The 22093-nt window shown below is 45.0% G+C and overlaps 1 protein-coding gene across 6 annotated transcripts in view; it reads right to left on the bottom strand.

Annotated features, from left to right (window-relative positions):
* Window positions 1–22093, bottom strand: part of ARHGAP32 (Rho GTPase activating protein 32) — a 172941-nt gene that overhangs the window by 77180 nt on the left and 73668 nt on the right. For 5 of the 6 annotated variants that reach the window (XM_048968625.1, XM_048968630.1, XM_048968626.1 and 2 more), the window contains 3 exons: window positions 16584–16675; window positions 15495–15536; window positions 15043–15127 (listed from right to left, as the gene is read on the bottom strand). In XM_048968625.1, coding sequence (XP_048824582.1) covers window positions 15043–15127; window positions 15495–15536; window positions 16584–16675 — 219 coding nt within the window. The remainder of the gene's footprint in view (window positions 1–15042; window positions 15128–15494; window positions 15537–16583; window positions 16676–22093) is intronic. The other variant, XM_048968631.1, reaches the window with a different exon arrangement.

The raw sequence follows: 22093 nt of genomic DNA on the forward strand, positions 1-22093 counted from the left end.
ATTTTCTCCTCCCTCATCAGCACTCCTCTCAGACTGACTTGCTCAGCACAGAGCCTAGCAAAAGGCCATGGGTTAACCTCTGCAAGCAGTGCCACAGCTGGCATGATGCTCATCTTTAACATCTCCAGCATAAGACAGCCCCTGCAAACTACATCTGCTCATTGTGCAAAGAAATCACTGCCCGTTAAGCTCATTCCATTCGTTCTTTATTGCCACATTAACATTTGGTGCCATCCTTAAGGCTTTCTTTCAGCTGCTTTTATTTTAGCATTGTTATTACACAGCGTCAGCAAACAAAAAGGATCTTATATCAAGCACAGAGATGACTGAAAGGCTGCGTACTACTTACCCCTGCTACAATGATCTATTCTTTCCATGGATATTTCTTCCCCTAGCCAAGGCCTAGCAGTTCCAGGTCTCTCCTCAGTTTCCCAGCAGCTAATTGAAAAAACCTTCCAGGCATCGGCTCTGCACGGCGAGAGCTCCAGGACAGCAAAATCCCATTAAACTCCCCAGTTTGGCTTCCTCCTTTTCTCTTCCTGGTGCTGCTGCTCCTTCAGATGAACGTGCCTATGAATAGCATTTAAGGTCTGCCTCCATAGCCCCGTTAGCCGTATCCACACTGCCCATTTCATGCTCAATTTGCACTGCAGAGAAGTCAGTGGCGTTCCTTTCTCTCCCGCTCGCTGTCTCATTGGAAAGGTCCCACAAGACAAGCCGTGGAGTTTAACAAGAGCCAAGAGAAACAGAGAGGGAGGGAATGCATGCAGGGATTGTGTTCAGGCGCAGCACAGAAGTCTGCTGCTACAGCTCAGAAGGAAAAAAAAAAAATGACAGCAAACTGCCATCACATGCCTGAAACACAGCACAGTTTAAGGCAGCCGATTCCTCGTCCCTCTTCCCTTTGCTCTGGTATCAAAATGCGCGGAGCTGAAGCTGCATTAAATCCCTCTCAAGTCCCCGGTGCTGTGCAAGCCCAGATCCAAGCAGGATGCGTGTCCCAGCACAACGGGGCTCTGTTTGCTACATGTATTCTCTAAAGGAAACAAGTATTCCAACGATGAAAAGTTTGCTGTCACAATCTCTCCTATTCAGCTAACAGCTAGAAGCATTCTCTTGTCCGAGGGGTCTGCACTGCGACCAACACCAACAGGATTTCATCAATCAGCACCTGATAAGGAGAGCAGTCCTTCCTCTGAGCCTAAAATTTGGGGTTCCCTGGTCAGTGTGTGTGGTCACATCAGCATCCAAAGCACCACCACCACACCATGCAGCACTGCACCTTCAAAGCAACCCTGCTAGCAAACAGGACATGGAGGTGCAGCCACAGAGAGGCATTGACCATGCATGCAGTTCTTATGCCAGCCACTCTGCCCTTAACTGGCATTTCTTTCACCATTGCAGGAAGGAGCACAGTCAGCTCCCTCCTTACATACCAGTACTTTGGAGCTCCCTGATTAAAACAGAAATCTGACAGTTCCAGAGCACAACTTCATGCTCTTACTTCAAGGTCTGACTGGAGACCTGGCCAGATCCTGGCTGACCTCTGCAGCCCAGCCCACAGAAGCAGGCAGGTCACCATGACTGCTTCCAGGAGCCAACAGGAGCTGAGCACATCTGCTGCTGTGCTGGGAGTGCAGGCAGCTACAGAGGTGGGCTGGCACAGAACTGACAGCAAATTGTCACATAGGCATCCAGTGGTGCTAACGCAGAGGCTCACTCCATTAACACAGTGCTGCAGGAATTTCCCAGAAGTTTGTATTTTAAGTGCAATACTGCAGAGTGATGGATAGATGATAAACAAACTCTCTTCCTGCACACTTTTCTCATTATGTCTCCAGTAAGTGAAGTGCATGCAGGAAGATGACAGGGAACTCTCTCACTCTAGCCCTGGTCCTTCTACTGCTCCCTGGGTGCAGCTCTCCCAGCTTTCCTTCTGTGCTGCCTGCAGTTGCAATAAATATTAACTCATTTTACATGCCTGCCTGCCCATACGCTATGTGGGAATATGACCACTTCACTGGGAAGCTTACCAGAAGCTGCTCCTGGCTGCTGTGTTTTCAAGCACAACAAGCTTGCAGAACTGACAAGATTGCTTCTCATACACCTAAACACACAGCACTGTGGTGCACCAAGAAAACACACAGTAGGAAATGAAGGAAGTTGGTGTCTTTCAGTGCTACAGCTGAAGCCAACTCTCCAGCAGCCTCACTTTGTGCAAAGCTGGGTAATCAGCAGCCTTCCAGCTGCCCTTTACCCATCCGAAGGGTGACTCCCAGCTCCCCCCTCACTCCTCTCTGATAGACCAAAAAGTGATTGCTGACACAGAAGTGGTGCCCCAGTGATGTGCAGGCTGGTCTGCCACCGGCACAGAGGTTACAGGATGGGACAGTAAGGAGAATCTATGGCAAACCAGATCCTGAAATGGGTATCTTCTGCAAAGGGCAGGAGAGGAATGTGGGAACAGGTTAATATGTGCTCTTGCTAGCAGATATGTGGCTTCTGGGAAAGCCACTTTTCCCCTCTCACTGTGCACCTACAACCAGCAAAGCATTCCATCACAGACAGAGCCTCTGCCTGGCACCAGAAAGGGCAAAAACTCCAACATGAGTTCCCTTAAAACTGGGAGGCGAACCAAAAAGCAAAACTCGGTCTGTCTCCAAAGGAAACCACCTTTAGTCACTCCTTAATTCCCCCTGGTGACTATAATAACAGCAGGCACTTGGACAGAGGCACTCTGATACACCGAGCTCCCATGCCCACTCTGCTGCGATATTGGTTACACCACAGGCTGTGCTCAAAAAGGGAAAAGTAAATATTTTCCACGTTACCGTTCAAAGCAAAACCAATTCAATGTAATGATGGGTTTCCATCACCACACTTGGCATTTTGGAAGCACAGTACTTCGGGGCTCTGATAGGACGCTGCCATCTTTGGTGCATGTTTAAAAAGTGCTCCTGACCTTCCACTCATGCACCAAAAAGCACATCTTTGGAAGTTCGTGGTCAAACATGAAGTGTTCCTAACATTGTGAAGGGCTCCAGTTTTTGTTGCTGTTGTTTTGGGTCTGTGTTGATTAACACATGCAAATGAAGGCATCTGGTGTTACCTCTCTGTTTCCATTTCACACCCTATTAAAGTCTGATTTCACAATTAATTGAAAGCAAAACGGGATTGCTCAGAAATTAATCCTCTCTGGCAGCCTGTGCTGCGCTGAGGTTTAGTCATCACCTGGGGAGGCACTGATCCCCTCCTGGCAGTATCTAGAATTAAACATTTTGGGCATCACACAGAGATACCAAAACTGGTGCTGGAAAGGAAGCGCCTGCAAGCAGACCTCTCTTGCTAAACACTTGTTGGGGAACATGAAGGCTTGTTTCTCCTGCACCACATCTATTCACCAGCAGGTCCAAAGAACAGCCAGGTCAGGTCCCAATGCTCCCAGGCTGGCAGGGTGTGGGATCTGAATTCAAGAAGGGATTCATACCCACATTTCACAAGTGGTAACAGTGTTAAGAGCAAACTGGATGGAAAACCTTGGACGTGTTCTAAAGCCCAATCAAGAAGCATATAAAGGACACAAAATCAGCATATGCCAAGAAAAAAAAAACACATCCTCAGGCCATCCTATGATTCTATGAGGGGCAAATCATCACCATTTCTCCTGTCCTTCCCCACCCACAAGCCTCACCTCACTCCAACACCACCAAACAATTGTGAAAATGAGATTTTGCACAAATGGCTGCTCGTGGCACTCCAAGTTCATTGCAGCTGATGACAACGGCTGTCCTGAATTTCCAGAGCCGGAGAAGCCTGCATCGCTGTGCACACTAGATGGCATTGCACTACAAAGTATAGCAGGGCTCAGGCGATGATTTGGAAAACACGAGGAAATTATCTTCCCCATTCAGCCACAAATGGAAGGCTGGGACAACTAGGGGAATATTTACAGTGCTGGGACAATGGGGATGGTTCTGCCAGAGGGACCGGCTTGGGGAGAAACAATAAGCCTCTCAAATTAAAGGAGTTGCCTATTTATTTATTTGTTTAGAAGAATAAGTGACTTTACCCCCAACACAAAGCGCCCTTTCTTCCCCTGCACAGCCCCTTGCTGTGGTCACTGCCACCTCCCCCAGCACACAGAGGTGCCCTCCCAGCCACCCTGAGCAGCCACTGCATGGGCCAGGATGCTGCACGGGCCAAGATCTGGGCTGCTGTACAGTTCTCAGCCATCATTTCTAAACAGGCTCGCTTTACACGCTGCCAACATGAGTGAAGTTTAGAAACCAACTGGAACCTGTAGTATGTTATTATTTCAGCTTATTGAGAAATGCCTTCACTTAGAGTAAAAAGAAAACATTAAGAAGAAGTACATTTATTTATTACAGCTACACAAGACACATATATACTTTTTCTCTTCCTGCAGGTGGCATTTCATAAAACTGCTGACTTTCCAGGAAAGTGCATTAAAATCACAGTTAGTTATGACTGCCCCTCCTGCTCTGAGCTCCAGAATCCATTAAGTTCTGTGGGAGGTCAGTGACAGTTTTACTCAGTCACCTTCTCCATTTGCTAAAAACAAGCACGTTAGTCCTGAGAGAACTGGGAATTGATATAGCCTTGTCACTGCAGGCTATTAGGCTCTTGCTCACTCGCTTTTTCTGTTTCCTCCCTCACTAAATCAATATTAACATTTTCCCCCATTGATAAAAGCCAAAGGCACCAGAAAGAACACCTCATACACCTGAAACATCCTCAGGAGTTCCAGGGGAGGAGAGGGAACCACAGAGAACAGCCCCCAAACCACCTCTGTGCAGGGAGAGCACTGTGCCATCAGAGCTCAATTTGCTTCATCCCACCATCGATCCTTCCTCACCATCACAGCTCCTAAGGATTCCTTCACCTTCCTCAGAGTGTAGATAGGTTGATTCTGTGATTTCTCACCTCCAGACCACTCAAACAGAGGCAATCACACTGTTTCTAAACACAGAGACCAAATCAAGAGCTGTGCTGTGTAATATCACTTTCACACTTATACAGCAGCAGCAATCAATGAATAAAGAAGCTTGGTTTGCACAAGCACATCCTCCCACTGCAATCCATGACCTTATGCAAGAAGATGAATAAACATGGCATGGTTCTGTGGGTAATAAGCCACCATCAGAACTGCACTAAAAGCTTCAGAAGCAGACTGCAGGCAAAAGCCAACAAGTTTTGCACATCACGTGCACACATCTTTCCAAGCCAGAACCTGCAGAACCAGGCTTGAGACAGAAAAGCAGCAAGGGGGGAAAATCAGTGTTACTACAACCACATCTGAGAACTCCTTCCCCAGGAAAAGCATTCTTTATTAGCTGGCCGAGTCCCAACTCCTCCTGCTGACTAAAGGAGCAGCAAGTGAAAGAAAATAATCTCCCCTTCTCTGGCAGGAGGAAGCGATAAAAGCCGAGGGGAAACTTAACTTTATTTCCTCCCATGACCCCAGAAGTGGGAAAGATCAACAGCCACTCATCTTTACAAATGAGGCTGTGTGAAACACAGTGCATTTGGCATTTACTATGCTTCCATCCCCTGGTTTTTCATGAAGGTTGGTCTGAAAACAGTGACCACCAAATGCATCTTCGTGTTAACACAGACTGAGCACAGAGCCGGGGGGCTGAAGGTACAGTTTGTTTTGCAGTGGTTGTTTAAGCCTTAATTTGATCACAGCAATTTGCAAGACAAATGCACACTTAAACTAAGCAGAAAATACAGTAGATTGTCCACACCTGAAGTGATTTTGAAAGGGAAAATTAAAAATTAATCTATTTGGTACACAAAGAGTTACGACAGCGCATGGATAATTCTTTGTTAAAAATGGAAATCTTCCATCTCTCCCTGGTTTGCTTGAAACCATAACAGAAAATTGAAACATTACTTCCTGGGCTGCCTGAAGGAGAGCTGATGAATGACCCAAATTCTTCACCTTCATGACATTAGGTAGGCATGAGAAGTTCCACGAGAGGAAAGCAACACTTGTCTCTTGAAAACCAAACAGATAATTTATTTGGGTTTGGTTTTTAATCTAAAACACCCCACACAAACAGAGGGCAGAGAAAATGACCTCACCGAAGGCTTTCGTTCCATTAGAGGAGTTTAACAATCTCTAACAGCACCACTGAAATTCCTCTTATAGCCGGCTCAGAGCTCCACTGCTCAGCTATTCCTAAGCAACCAAAGAGATGACAGATGGATTGAGAAAGTTAAGACACAACAGACTCAGGGGAAAGGGAAGAGAGAAAGCAAGAAAAGGAACACCTATTTTAACATAATTCGAATGTCAGTGTGTGGGGGAATTGTTTCATCTGCATCTTACACTGCACCCAAACCAAAGCAGGTAGGAAGAACATCACATAAAAATGCTACACAAGCTGACCCAGAAAAACAGCCTCACAAAAAGCTTTTAGAGGGGAAATGAAGCAGAATATTTATTAAGTAAGAGTGAAGAGACCTCAAAGTGCACCTTTGGTTACTCTGTGTGGACTGATAGCTGACCATGGAACATCCCAGCAGCTGGGAAGAGCCTCCAAGCAGCACAGCTTTAATCACAGGGTAACAAAGGTGAGAATAAATCTCGTGAGCACAAATGCCTTTAACACCTACCCTGCACTCTTGTTTGTTGGTCAAGACTTTTAAAGGCAGATATAAAATTTGATTTTGTGAAAGACCCAACAAGGAAGCAGTGCTGGGAAGGTCGTGCTGGTCTCTTCCTTACAAATGGCAGCACAGCTCCGTTTGCTACATAAGAAATAAGTTAGAAGATCAGCACTTACTGAAATTACTGAGGTCAGAGTCAAGACAAGAACTTCACAGTTCAAGTACTGTTCCAGCCCAGCACTGCTTGACCTGACTTTTGATGAGATCACAACCAAAGGTGGCAAAGTTTGGGATGTAATTAGGTAAATTCCTAATTAGCAGGCTTCAAAAATCAGCTGCAATTGCAAGCTACTATCATTTTTTTGTCCCTCTGGGCCTGAATAGTAATTATGGGTAATTAATCTTAAAAATATCTCGCTTCTCATGGAGAGCTCACAGCAGCACAGCAGGCAATGGAGGATGAAGCACCGTAAGGTAAGGGAGGGATGTAGCTTTATCTTGTTAAAAAAGAATGGAGCAATGAGACCTGCTTTTAATTCCAAGTTTACTCTTAAGAGGTTTCTATTTAACTTATTTATGCCAACTTCCCTTTCTCTAAGGAAGAAGAAATCACGTAGACAAAATTCCCAGCTCTAAATTCCCCAAATTTCCAGCTCTAAAAAGATCTTCTCCCTTTGTTTAAGCTCTACTGAGTTTAAAGTAGCCAGAAAGCGACGGATAAAGGGAGGCTTACCAGAGTTTGAAGAAATGCAGAGCCATGCACCAGGGGAAATAAAAAGCAGCAGAGCTTGGGGTGCATCCAAAGTGCACATCACAGCTCTAGTGTTACTGCTAAAATGCGTTAATAATTCAAAACACGCACACCAGGCTAAGAGCTCCCTTCTTCAAGAAGAGTTTCCAACCCCTAAGTTCTATTGAGCTAGAAAACAAACGTTAAGACACTTAAACAAACCTTGAGCCACAAGATGGTGCATGGAAGGAGACTCTCAATCTGATGCTTCTCAAGCATAAGCACGAGTTTCCCCCACCCAGCAGGCAGCACCTTGTCCTGGTCCCCACTCACTCCTTTCTTCCATGCAAACCCTTCACAACACAAGGCTCCAGCTCCCAATGGCTTCCCTGCCTTGACCCAGCACTGCTGCACCTATAATTACTGCAGGATTCACTACAGACAGAATTCCTAAATCATTTACCAGCTTTTAAGAGTAGAGTCCTGGACTCGCAGTTAAAAGTTGTTTCTGTTTTTTTTTTTTCAACTACTTCAAGGTGGTGAATGGGAACTTGGTCCAAAATCACTTTAAAGACCAACTTTTCTGACACATCCTATTTGCAATAAATGCTCAAGCACCATAAAAAGCACTTACACAGCTGCACTGGATTTCAAGGGCACTCATGAACATTTTCATTGGTATCCAAACACAGATTGGCAACTCTGGATCAGATCACCTACACAAGAACTGAGATTTTCTAGAAGGCAATTTGTTTTACAGCTATATTTATAAGCTTCATCATTCTTCCAATAGAACAGAATTAACTTCCAGGCAGGTTCATGGATCCTGAACATACATAAAGTATATGGCACTATTTATTTTTATTTCCAAGCTGCTATAATACCAGGTTTGCTGGTATTTATTAAGAAATACTATTTCCTCTGAATTATTGCTGACATAATTCTGAGTGCGGCAATGCCAAAAGCTCACTGTATAGCGAGAGGTGTTAGCACTGACTGCAACCCACAAATCAATCCCCAGCCATTCAGAAGAGCACCCAATGGGACTCTGAGCAGTGGACCTAAGCAAGCTCCCCATAAAGGCTTCTTATGGGAAACAAGATATTTGAAAATAAAAATAAAAATCAGGTGGCTGTAAGAAGTCTCACACCTTAAAAACACATCCTACAGCAAGTCATCTAGCTTTGACCAATTGTTCTTTAATTCCTATGGTAGACACATGGAAAGAAGGAAAAAAAAACAGTTATTAGGATCAAAGTTTGTTGTGGTACTTTCAATAGAGAGCGGGTCTTGGAGAAGCATGTGAGCATCACGTGCTTCTTCCTTCATAGATTCCATCAAAAACACCAAAACCAACTAACGGGAACACAAGAAGCCAACCCATCACCCACAAACCAACCCAAAGGACAAGCACACTGCTGAGCTGCTTCAATGCAACGTACAACAGCAGCACCCCATTTTGTTAGGATTATATCCTGCTTTACCAGAAGAGCAACCTGAATGTGCACGTTTGGCTGTCACAATAGCCAGAAACGAGCAGTCAGAGGAAATGAGTAATTAATATCCTCAGAATCCTCAATGGAGACCAGAGAGCTTTTCAGTCCGGCTGCCCAGGAGGGAACAGAACCTTCACTGCTGCAGACACACCAGGCAAGGGATAAAATAACACAACTACCAACGTCTACAAACATGTTTAAATGCCTTCTAGACATCCTAATAGTATGCGTGGGTGAGAATGTGTGCCTGTGTGTGTGCTTAGCCTTTTAAAATGAAATGCCTGTCTGAACCCAGGCCCCTGGGAAAGTTTAGGTTCACAGAAAATCTTCTGCACAAATCTGTCTCTGTCACAAGTAAAACAAACAGAAAACTTGAGTCTCAGCTCACAGACCTAGAAGCATCCTCTTTGGTACACACATAGCACAAGCTGCTTCAAAATGCTGTCACTCTAACAGCAAATATTGTTACATGCAGTCTGTAAGTGCCCCGCCATCCCTTAGATCTTCCTCTCTGCAGGACAGACCAGCCAAGCATCAGTGCAGTGACAAGATTCTTCTCAAGCACTGATCTTGACTTCACCACACTCACATCCTTGAGTGTGTGAGGTTATACCAGAGTGAGGCAGATGGGAAAGCACTCTTCAGTTTCCAAGATGAGAACTACCTAGAGCCCAGACCATGCCACCAGCAGCAGTAAATGCTCTCTGCAGGATACAGAGCGCATCTGGAACACAGACAGAGCATGTCTGCACTGCTCACGTGAATGCACCTTAACCAGCAAGAAACCTGCAGCTGGGTGTAGGCATTCAGCAGATTGGGTCATGTCCTGCCTGCCTGTATGTCTTCACCAGGAAATGAATGAAGGAGGTTGTAATGCAGGGCAGAGGTACACAAGGTACACACACACCACTGCAGAGCTGAGCTAACGCATGAATGATTTCATGCCAACCCTGCCATCAAATCTGGCACACAAACTAAACAAACTCCCCTTTTTATAAGTAGGTACAGTAGGCACAAAACTTAAAGCTCCTAAAATGATGTTTGGTGCAACAGCTAATACATCCATGGCATGACAGACCTCCTTTGGAGGACAAAAACACACCTCTGCTTCCATCAGTCTCAGGGACCATACAACACAAAGGCTCTGTGTATCAAATCACACCACCTCAGCCTTCCTGCAGACCTGTGAGTACAATATTAGCTGCATTTTAACATAGTTCCTGTTCACAGTACAGCCTACTGAGTATAAAAACAGACAGCTCTAATCCTGTCCTGATCCCCAAAATGCTGGTGAAATAGAAATTACTCTTCTGGAGCACATGGATTCTTCTTAAATTTTAATATACTTTAATTATACATATAATACATCTCTCTGTATTTTTCAGGTCATTAAACCTCAGAGAAGAAAAATTTTCCAACACAACTCTGTTCCAGTTACTAATTAAAGCAATTTTTACACCTTCCTGTGACACGCTGCTAAGGACGATTTATGATGGTGGCAAACAGCAGGAGGTCAATGCCAAAGTTAACAGCTGGGCTTATTGCAGTCACTTCTGAGATGTACTCATGTCATCAAGCAGCTGCTATGCACCAGTAAAGACTGAGAACCCACAAACAAGTCTGCTATCTTTGCAGCATTAAATGCAAGGGAGAGCCAAACTGTGCTAAGAAAACCTTAAATATCCAAAGGCTGAAAGGAAAAAAAAAAAAAAACAAAAAAAAAAACCAGATCACAAACAGCCTGTTCAGCTCAATTAATGGGGAGAATCTCATCTGCACTGGTGGAGACAACGCATGCGAATCCCATCCATCAATGATGGGTCACCAACAAGGCAGGCGATGACCGTAAAGCAAGTGGTAATGTCAATATTCAGGGAGTTGAGGGTGGAATTATTTAGTTAATAGAAGCAGTTTCCATATACACTGTGAACAGAGTTGTTTTTATATATTTATGTCCTTAAGTAGAGCTCTTGCAACATCTCCCCCGGCCACTTAGAAGGTGGCAGCAGGGAAACCACAGGGAGCAGAGGGATGGGAGGCCTTGCTCCATAGCAGAGCACAGCAGGTCAGAATAAGGTTAACAGCTCAGGGGAGAACAACAGCATCCACAGATGGATGATGGGCTAAAACAGAGCACCACATAGCATACAATATGGGTATCCATGTCATAAACACTCACATACTTGTGAATACGAAGCCAAATCCAGCAAAATTGTCTTCCATAGCACCAGTACACAGCAAAATCCAGGGCAGGTTTTGTGGTTTTTACTACACATTTCCATCTTCTAAATAGGAATGAGATGAGCAGGGGAATTGCCATTTAATGTTTCATTTTCTAAAATAAATATTTTTTTCCTCTGTAAATGAGTGGAATAAATGAAGACATTACAGCCTGAAGCTGCTCATGACTGCCAAGATGCTGAAAATTACCATGCCCACAGAAGAGCTGAGGGAATGAACAATCCCTCCCACTCCAAAGGCAGTGAGCAGGCTTCGTTTAGCAGCCCGGATGGAAGATGAGAGCTGTGCTGCTCGGCTCCCAGGCACAGGTCAGGGGGCATTTCCACATTCCTGTTATTTTAGCTGATCCATGCATGGACTGCTCTGTGCTAAATACCTTAAACTACCCCAGGCAGCTCCAGAGCAGGGCAGCTGGGCAGGCTCTTCCATTTTCGTTTTCTTTGCAACCCACCACAAGAAAAAAAAGGAATGCATAGTTAACAGAGAGACCCTCACAAGTGCACTTCCTTTCACTGGAGAATTGTTAAATAAAAGCAAAAAAGACAAGCCACCAAAAGATGGCAACCCCCTCAAGTATCTCCTCAACAGGCTTTGCTGATAACCACAAACAGAACTGAACTGCTCTTTGCAATACCTCTCACCCTTAAGACACCACAGGAAAATGCAATTGCAGACACAACCACAGGGACCACTGAAAAGCAGCAGTGTGCTGTGGCTGGAAGGTTGCAGACAGCAAACCACCCTGCTGAGCTGCAGCAGCATTCCTGGCAGCTGATGCCTCAGACGGAAGTAATTCTGGTTCAAATGCTTCCTTTATCACTGATAACTGCAATCCTACCTCTTGCAATGCCAGGGCTTAACAGATAAGGAGGAGAGGATCTTCCAGGCACCATAATCCAGTCCTGTTCTGACAGGGTTTTATTTTTAGAAGGCAGCTACATAAACACAACCATAGCAGAACAGAGACGGTGCTGTCTGAGGGGTAAACCTGTGCTAAAGGCAAGATAGCTGCAGCAACAGGAATGTGCATGGCAGCACTTTCTCTCCCTTAGCAATGCGTTCTTCAGTGAGCAAATAAAATCACCCGGAAAGTACAGAGTGCATCATCTGTCCATATTCCATTACTAAAACTTCCTCAAGTGAAGATAAGTTCTGATTTTTTCCAAGTCTTGATTTCTGGCAGAAAGTTAAGACACTTACAGAATGCTTAATGACTATTTCTCCTGATCACATTAATGGCACAGAGATGGATTTGAAGGGTGGACCATTGGGTGGATAAGGGACTGCCTGGATGGCCCCATGCCCAGAGCAGTGTGCCCATAGGAGCCTAATGAGGTTCAAGAAGGCCAAGTGTTGCACACTGGGCTGAGGGAACGTGGGGCTGTGGCAGTGGATCCAGAGGAGGCCCTGGAGATGCTTCAAATCTATCTGAAGCACCAAATCCAATGAAAGGCTGAGGGAGATGGGGCTGTTCAGCCGTTAGCATGTTCTGTTCAACCATTCTGTGATTCTATGATAAGAAAAATCACATTTGCGTTATGGGAATTGCTCCACTGTAAGAATCACCTTACTATGTACAGCTTGACAAATACAGAGGTTCTGTTATATAGCTCAGCTTGTACATATTATCAAGCACACTAAGAGGCAGTGAGATTGTATGGCAGATACTCCAATTTATGTCCTTAAGATACTGCAATTCCATGTGAACAAGTTAACTGGAAGAGCTTCACAGGCAAAACACAAAACCTGGAAGCTGCAATTATCCTGGGCTGAGCAGTAGGATGCTCTGTATAGCAATACCAGCAGAAGCAACATTTACTTTGTATATTAATGAATTGAATGCTGATGCTCTAGAGGCAGGACGCTGGCTAAGCACAATGGGAAGGCAGCAGAGCAGAAGAGCAAAGGAAGGGAGCAGGGCCCATCCCACCTCCTCTGGGGAAGCAGCACAGAGGGCTGAGCCACAGCTGCTAACAAAGCCCTTAGATTCTTACCCAATATTAGGCTGAAATAAATGAATCATCATAAAATGGAGAAATCAATGATGTAGACTTGGTTAAAAAAAAAAAAAAAAAAAAAGGGCAGAAATAAATGTAATGTATTACAGGAAAATAGCAGTGACTTTCTGGCACTGATGCCTTCTGTAAGACCCATCCTTTAACTGCAGCTTTGACAGTAGCCTCCTTTGTGATGAGCACAGCCTTTCCCTGGTAACACCAGCAATTTCCTCCCCATGCAACACGCCTTGCTGGCCAGACAGAGATACAGTTAAAACGTGGCTGTTGGAAGCAGCATACCAGAACGTCTCTGAAGAGAAAAGCATCCCAAAACGCATCTTATTGTGTTAGCACAGTGTTAGGATGAGAACAAATCTGTCTTTATACATCTCAGAGAGTTAATTTAAAACCATCTCATGAGGTGAAATGCCAAGATATTAATACCAATTGCAGCATGAGACCATATTACAAGTGACATAAACGTTACAAAACAATCTGAAGTTCGGCCAGGCTGTTAATAGATAGCATTACACAATTACTGACACAGCCAGATAATACTGCATTTCTACTATGCAAATTTTTAACAGCAAATAGATTTTGAAAGGAGTTTACACCCACGATCCCCTCAGATGCAACTTGGTAACTCGCTATTAGGTGCCAAGCTGTCAGTCACAAATCAGTGCAGCCTACAAAGGAGCCACCAACGAAAGCCACTTGATGAAAATGCATGAGTCCCAAAGGAACCTATTTTTAAGCCTGTAAACTAATACTGTTGTATTAATGGCTTTTATTTTGCCATTAATTCTGCTTTTCTCCTATTAAGGCAATACCGTAATGCCTTATTTGTTCATTTCTCAGGAGCAAACTCAGCTCTTCAGATAATTTTATCCATATTACAGAGCTACTACACCACAGGAATCTTGCTTAGAAAGAGGCTTGGAGTTGGCATGTAGGGCCTGATTGACTGTGCTTGAGCACATCTGTCCTCAGGTACACAAACAGCTGTGTGTATTTGGCTTTGGTCCTGCATAGATGGCTGTGATGGCTTTTCAGAGGCAGCTGAGCACCTCCAGATGCTGTTAGCACCATGCCCCCCTCTGCTGCTGCCCATACAGACATGGAGCAAACAGCTCAGGGCCTGACAGGACTGAGCAATGAGGAGAAATTTCACAGAGATGGAAAAAAAAAAAGAAAAAAAAAAGGAATATATAACTGTGTTATAACTCTGTTTGCAAAGCCACCAAGTACAGGAACATGAAAGGCTGTAAATAATTCACCATATTAGAGAAAATGTTTCACAAATTAAAAGGTTGTAACCTCTTTTTGGCAACAAAGCTGGCAGATGCTGGAGGCATTCCTGTTTCTGAAAATGCAGAGCGTGGTGTGCCCTATTTATGAGGAAATAGCAGCGACTTTTCGGTTCTCAATCCTCCAAGGAACTGCTCAATGAAAAATGCATCTGCCTGTATTTCTGATGGATGGACCACAAAGGAATAAAGCTTGCACACTTTAGAAATGCAGCTCAGAAACTGGGTAGCAGCTCCCTGCATTCTGATGACACAGCTGCCGCTGTGCACAACGCAGAGTGGAGATAGCATGGAGAGGATGGGTAAATTGGAATTAAGAGATTGTGTTTACATAAATACATGCACACAGTTGTTTGAAGATACACACACAAGCTAAAGACATGCATGCACTTATCACAGACGGCTCAATAATGAATGATGCAGACTTAAAAGTGTGACATCAGTCAAATGCAGCCTCGGAGGGGTGACCGCATGGCTGGGGACAGAACATAGAAGCAATTCCAAACAAAGAGAACAGATTGCTTTAACTTCCTATTACTAAACATTCTGCCATGAACTAAAGAAACCTCACTGGAGCTGCCCCCATCAGGTCAGCTGGTAACCAAACAAACATGGGAAAGAGATCTGAAACTCACCTGTATGTTGCCAAAGTCCACGTTTTCATAATGGAAATGTGCACATTCAGCCATCTTCGGGAAATGACCCTTTGTAAAGGATAACCTGAAGCACACCAAAAGCACATCATCAGATGCAAACCACCAAACCTAAGCTCAGCATCAAGATCTGTTATAAAACCCAGTTACTCATACAAAATAAGAGCTTCCTCACCCTGAAGCCAAGGGAGCAGAGGGGTCTGTTGATGTGATGCACCAAAACAGTGGAGAAAGGAATTGAGCGAGAAAGGAAAACTGAATTGCAAAATGGCTTTTATCATTGCATCCTTAAAAACCACGTGGCATTTCATCAACACCAAAGGCCCACAGCTTTAAGGAACGGTGCAGGGACAAGCAGCTCTACCTTAACAAATGCATTTTTGCAGTGCAAATAAGCAGCCTTACACGAGACACATAGGAAAGTAGAACGTTACCTGTGAAAGGCATCACAGCCCATCAGTCCCGGGTTGATGTATCTGAGGGTGCAGAACAAATGCTATTTATCCTCTGCTTTTTTAAAATTCAAAAGTGAGGCATAATTATTCCCAAGTGACTCCAGCTACAGCGATGGCTGACGGGGAGATCCTCTGGCTCTGCAGCATGCTCTGCTTCTGCTGAAGCTATTATAGACTCCTATAGATAACTCTGGTGGTGAGCCAATGAGATTGTCATTATCTAGCTCTCTCTTCCCACGGGAATATAAGTGGGAAGTGAGATACAGCATCTGGCTGCTCAGCACTAGAACAAAGAGCCATTTCCCTCACAGCATCAGAGCTCTACAGAGAGGTAATGTGAATGCACAGAGCTATCGATACTGGGGAGTTCTGGTCCTCAAGTCAGCATCCTTAGCAAAGACAAGTCAAGTAATATTGATTACTTTTGAACCTCTTTACAGGTTAGGGGTTTGAAACCTCAGCTACAAACATAATAAATGGGTTTACATCATATGGGAGAGAGCGAGAGAGAGCAAAGGAGGCTCACAGGGAAAAGAAAGAGAATCAGAAGGAAAAATAAACAAATAATGACAGAAAAACTGTGCAAAACCCATTCAGGAAAGAGGCACAAAGCAGGAGGTGAAAAAAGAGGAAGAACAAAACATCAAATAAATATATATATATATATATATATACACACACACACCACCCTAACATACATATATACGTAAATGCACACATACGTATGTATACACACACACATATATACATTTAAATGGATCAATTTCAGAGAGGAATCCCAGAAGTTTAACAATACAGTAACAGTGAAGTGAAAGAGTCTGACAGGCTTTGGCCTCCACAGCATGAAGCAGGCAAGGAACCTAAGGAAACCTCTGATCCCCACTTCCATGCTATGTTCACTGTAACTTTGCTTTGCAAGGATTTTGGTTGCACCCAAAATGTGAAGGCATTAAGAAAAACTGTCACTGACTGCCCTAGATGTATTCCAACACAAGAGCTCAAATCCAGGATGTCACAGCTAGAAGCCCAGCGCAGATAGGAAAAAAAATCAAACAACACTGCTCTTACTTTTTCACATTCTTCACTTTCATACTTGCTGTGCTGCCGCAGGTCCGGAGCGGTAACTCCCCTGTGATGTCAGGGATATCTGCACCACGTGCCTGCAAAACAAGCAAAGGAAAGGAAAGTAAGGATTGCACGGTGTGGATTGCTGTTTTCTCCATATACAATCATAGCTCTTTGGTGATAAAAGCTGTATTTTCAGCTTTTTAATATGGGGGGAGGGAAAGGAAAAGTGAACCATTGGTGCTGACTTAGCATCTGATTACCTCCTCCTAAACTGTTCTGTAGAGCATTACTAATAACTCTGAGATCCAATGTTTTGTTCATTACTTCTCCTGGTTTCTAGATAGAGATTTTCAGAGGTCGAGTCCAACAAACACTGCCAAACTCCATACTCAGACACCGGTGCAGCATTCATGCACAGACCCTGGAAGCAGCTGGATAGTTCATGCAGCACAAAACCATGTTAATGACAGAGCTGCTCATCCGTGGGAGGTGAGCTTTCACAGAGACACTTGAAGCTATTGTTGTAAGCACACGAACCTATTAAAATGTCTTTAATTGCTGACATTCATTTAGTTCAGTGAGACCAGAGCCCCACGCTCTCCTTTTCCATTTGCATTATCCATTTTTGCACCCCTCCCCTCCCCCCCTCCCACTCCTCCTGCAGCTGCAGCATCATCCCTGGGGAAGAACTGAGCTCTGTGTGCTGCTGCTGGAGCAGCTCTGAGCTCCAAAGGCTGAGAGGTGGCTCTCATCAATGGAACAGCAATTGAATGAGGATATCAGTACAGACTTCACAGAGCAAGGGGAGTAAACTCTGCTCCCTGATGATGGCTCCTTACTGATGCAGATGAGCCCAGCAGAACGAGCACAGTCTGGATCACAGAAAGATGTCCGTTCTGCTTTATGCAGTACGTTGCAAAATGTGAATGATGCTCAAAATAACAAATGTTCAAGCAAGAGGAAGGGACTCAGTTCAGGATTCCCTCTCTTGGAGGCCCAGAATGAATAAGTATTGCACAAACTCATTTTCTAATGACAGGAGGAGGCAGAACTCCCTGGAGCAGCAGATCAGCACAAGTGCTTTTGCACAAGTCCAGCCAAAGCTCCCTGAGCAGAAGCCATTAGTTTGGCAGCAGCCATGCCCCAGAACACAGCAGTGTCAGGCACAGCACAGCCTGGTGTTGGATGCAAAGCTTCAGCCTGATGTTACAACCCCACAGTCAGGAGAATCTTCCCTGTCCCCATCCCTGAAGCTCTTGTTCAGTTTGACAGGGTCCAAACTCACACGTGCACCATTCACCATTCCTACCCTCATCAACAAACTGCAGCAGAGGCAGAAGGAGTGACTCAACTTCCAACACCAGGGGGTACACAGCTACAGCATCCCCAGGGCTGCTCTCACAGCTGCCATGAGCAGGTTCAGGGTCAGACCCCAGCACCAGGGTCCATCTCTGCTTCCACTCAGCCCTGCCTTGCAGTCCATCCACAGCTGCACAGACTGTGAGCACTCACTCACTCAGAAAACAGCAGGGCAGTATCTACAGACCTGAAGAAACCTCTGCCAGGCTGCCTGACAGCCACAACGTGCACAGTTACTTCAGTAACTCACAGGACACTCGAAGAATCTCATTGTGATTTTCAGCATTAAGATGATCACCAATTTAACTTAAACCTTACGCATCTTTTACATGAGAAAATCACTAATTACAGTGATAAACGCACCATTCCTGTAAGCTGCTTTTAGGCAAAGCTGGATGGTGCTCGACTTCATTTTCTAAAGAACAGAAAATTTGCAGGAAGAAAAATAATTTCTTCTTCAGAATCTGGGAGAATATGAAACAAATCCGACAGAACCACGTGGCCCCCAGGCAGCCTGCAGTGAGCAGAGCCTTGCTGCTGACTCAGAGCAGCGTAGGCAAAACTCACACCTCCAGGAGATGTAAATGCCAGCAGCTCTGCTCCGGGTTCTGCTGTCCTCTCCTTCCCAGCTGAACCCAACCTTGCTGGTTGCCTTCCCATTTCCAGCATCATGCACCACTGACACGGACCACAATGAGATGCCATGCGCTAATTAACTTCAGGGGCTTTTCCAATTAGATTTGAGCTCTCTGGGCTGTGCAGCTGAACATAATCTCTCCGAAGGCTCACAGCTGAGGAAAATGGGCAGAATGGTGATCCTGTGTAAGCCAAGAGCTTTAGTACGAGGCGCAAACAGCAGAAAAGGAAAGGTGATTAGATAATAAAGAAAGAAATCTATTGCAATTTTATAAACCCCACTTCTAACTGAAATGCAATTACTTTCCATTTAAACCACAGGAAGCCAGCTACAGCATAATCACACTTCATTCACCATTAGTTTTACCTGCTTTCATCTCAAACTTGGCACTCAGGACATCGCCCCACATCACCTCTCTCTCAAAACACAAACAAAACACTCCACAGTGAGATTTGTTATCTCCTGTGCTTTGTGTCACAGCAATTTCCTTCTAAAAATCATTTGGAAACAGTTTGAATTATTTACACCTGAAAATTAGCTAGCTAACATCACAGGTTGGCTTCTCACTCCTTTCTCTTCCATGCATCCCTGTTCCGTGAAAGCTCAGTAATTGCAGAGTAAATCTGTTCGTGCAAATTGTTTAGTCTGATTCTCACAGCTTAATGTCACTGCTGCACCAATCAATCTGCTTTGGTCCCAGACTTGGTAAACAAATTAGGCCTTGATCCAGAACGCAGCCTGCTGGCTTCGCGTGCATCCTCAGGCTGCTGTGTTTGGTTGGAGGTTTCCCAGCTCTGCTGCAATGCTCCAAGCTGGGATGGTCCCACTGCAGCCTTTGTGCAATAGAGCAGCACAGACTGTGGGGCAGGTGGGTATCACTGAAAGTTCCAAGCAGTTCTGAGACAACGCCTGTCTGTCTGTCCATCCTTCTGGTGGATGGGATGCCAGGTTTAGGTCACTACAGCCATGTGAGTGCTGGGAGTCACCTGTGCCACTTCTGAGTGCTGCTGCTGAACCTCCCAGGGACACGGGCTGCCAAGTTTGAGTTTGCAGCCTTTTATCGCCTCGACTTGAAGAACTTCAGCTTTGCTCTCTCTGGCACAAAACCTCAGTCATAAATAATTTATTTCTAACAACTCCACAGCGAAACGTGAAGGGATTTTCTCCGAAAAGTCTCACTGCATTCATCAGCCAACACATCAGCCCTCCTCCCTCACTTCCAGAATTGTAACACAGTGTGAAAGCACACGTGAAACTGAAGCACTCCAGTGAGCAAGATGTGCTGAAGTTTGTACCTGGGTGTCCTCAGCAGGGAAGAACCCCGAGCTGGGACAAAACCCCCAGCTGCAGGCTCACACCAGGACACACATGCCCTTAGCCAAGGTTACCACAAAGCCACAGTAAGTACTGGATAAGCATTAGCATTTATGCATCCCCCCCATCACCAGTCTCTCATCTGAACCAGGATGAAGAAACCAGACTGCTCTGGGTTCCTTGAGCACATGGCCTTGTTTCTAACAGTGGCAGAGCTGAATCAAAATGCTGGAGCTGCTCTCCATGGCAGTCTGCCCTTTACATCATTTTCACTTCCCCTTGCTTTTCCTTCTAAAAAAATCAAACCAAAGGACCACAGTCAGAACTTCCCAAAAAGGCAGCCTTTGTCACTTTCACTTCTTCACTGAAGAGCAGCAGGAAACTGCTGCTGCAGCACCAGTCATCACCCAAACAGCAAGTGATGCTCTACTTAATTGGAGCAACTGCAGCCACCAACAGACTCGAGGAGAGCAACTTCTTTCTACTCTCACTTGGAACAGCCATGCAGGATCTCCACAATAAACAAACATGCTTTAATACATTGCAGCTGAGTTCTTCATAACTGCCCGGGATACCTGGATGTATTTAAGGCAAATAAGCACCTGGTTTGCGTGCCCAGGTCTGGCAATCTCACCTTAAACAAAAATACCTGCAGTTTTAGTGAAGAAACAGAAAGTAATAATTATCCTCCCAACTCCACATCTCCAAACCGAGCTGAAGAATGAGCATCCATGCTATTCAGGGGCTGAGCAGCAGAGAGCAGCACTGGCACATGTAATACTGGAAACCAAGGGCAGTCTGCTGTGTGGCCAAGAGTCCCCATCCCCAACTGCAGGAGCTGCCCAGTAGGGAAACTCTGAATCCTGGCTGCGTTCATTCTTAATCCCATGTCTAGGAAATCTGTATTCAATAAAGATGCTTTGATGTGTATCATTTTTTCAGTTCAGGACTTATAATTCCATTTTCCACATTCCCTGTCACTGAATTGTTCTGCGCAGCCCTCACCGCACAGCATGGTTAGCATGGAATTATTATTCTCTTTCAGAAGACCACACAGGATGTGCTTTTTCTGCTCCCAGCTCCTCCCCTCCAAGGGAAAAAAAGTAAGAGAAAACTTTTAAGCAGTGCCATGAGCTGGCAAACGAAGGGAAACCTCTCATTCCTGAGCTCCAGTGTTACAGGCGTTCATCCACAGCACCCATTTACCACAGTTTGAAGGATCAGCCTCAGCAGAACAAAGCACTTAACTATTCACATCCTGCTTTCTCAAATCTAGCTCAGATAGGCAGGAAGAGCCCCCCCAGCTCACATGTAAAGCAGCTAATTGGGTGAATGGAATCCAAGGCACAGAGTAAGCAACTTGGCAGCAGTCTGGCCCTGCTCTGGCAGTGCTATTGTGACTGTGAACAAAACTCACCTCGTAAAGCTGGCAGATTTTATGTCATGATGGGATTTCTTAAGTGGGCTTTAAAAAGACGCAGATGAATCAAATGCACCCAAAGAATGACAGTTATTTCCAGCAAAACAGCCTTACACTTGCATATTCTTTCATTGCTAGCACTTGTTTCAAAGACAAAAACGGATGCACTGAGCAAAAATGAGTGGTTGGCTACCGGGGACAGCATCAGCATGATAACTACCTGAGAGCTTTAAGGCTGTGTGGCTATAGGCAAGCAGCAGTGAGTGCCTCATTGCCATTCACAAAGAGCTCAGCCCAGGGATCTGCACGTACAGCACACAGCCCCATAGAATGGTTTCTGGCTAAGGAATGTACTTTAAGAACCAAAATCCCACATACAATATGCGTGGGAAAGGCAGCCAGGGTTACAGTCCTCCTTCTGTACAGCTCACAAAATAAATTTTAGAAGAAAGCCAGGGAAAAGGGAGCATCCAACGAGCACAATGCTTTCATTCCCATTCCTTGTTGGCTCAAAAATTTCCACCCCAAAAACCCCTTACCCTGTTTGATGCACTATTTCCACAGCCTATTGCTTCACATAGAAAGGAGGGGGTCCTAATCACAGCTTACCCATCAAGGACCTGCAGGGTTTTGGGTGCCAGAATGCAATTGCTCACAGCACAAAGAACTTGAGAGATTAATTCAGGCTGAACCCAGCCAATGCCGCTCCTCAGTCCCCCAGCCATACTCAGTGCTCACGTAAATATCAATGCTGCATTATGTTACAGGTACAAATCCGCT

Source organism: Lagopus muta, chromosome 22, assembly GCF_023343835.1.
Source record: "Lagopus muta isolate bLagMut1 chromosome 22, bLagMut1 primary, whole genome shotgun sequence".
NCBI classification, from domain to species: domain Eukaryota; kingdom Metazoa; phylum Chordata; class Aves; order Galliformes; family Phasianidae; genus Lagopus; species Lagopus muta.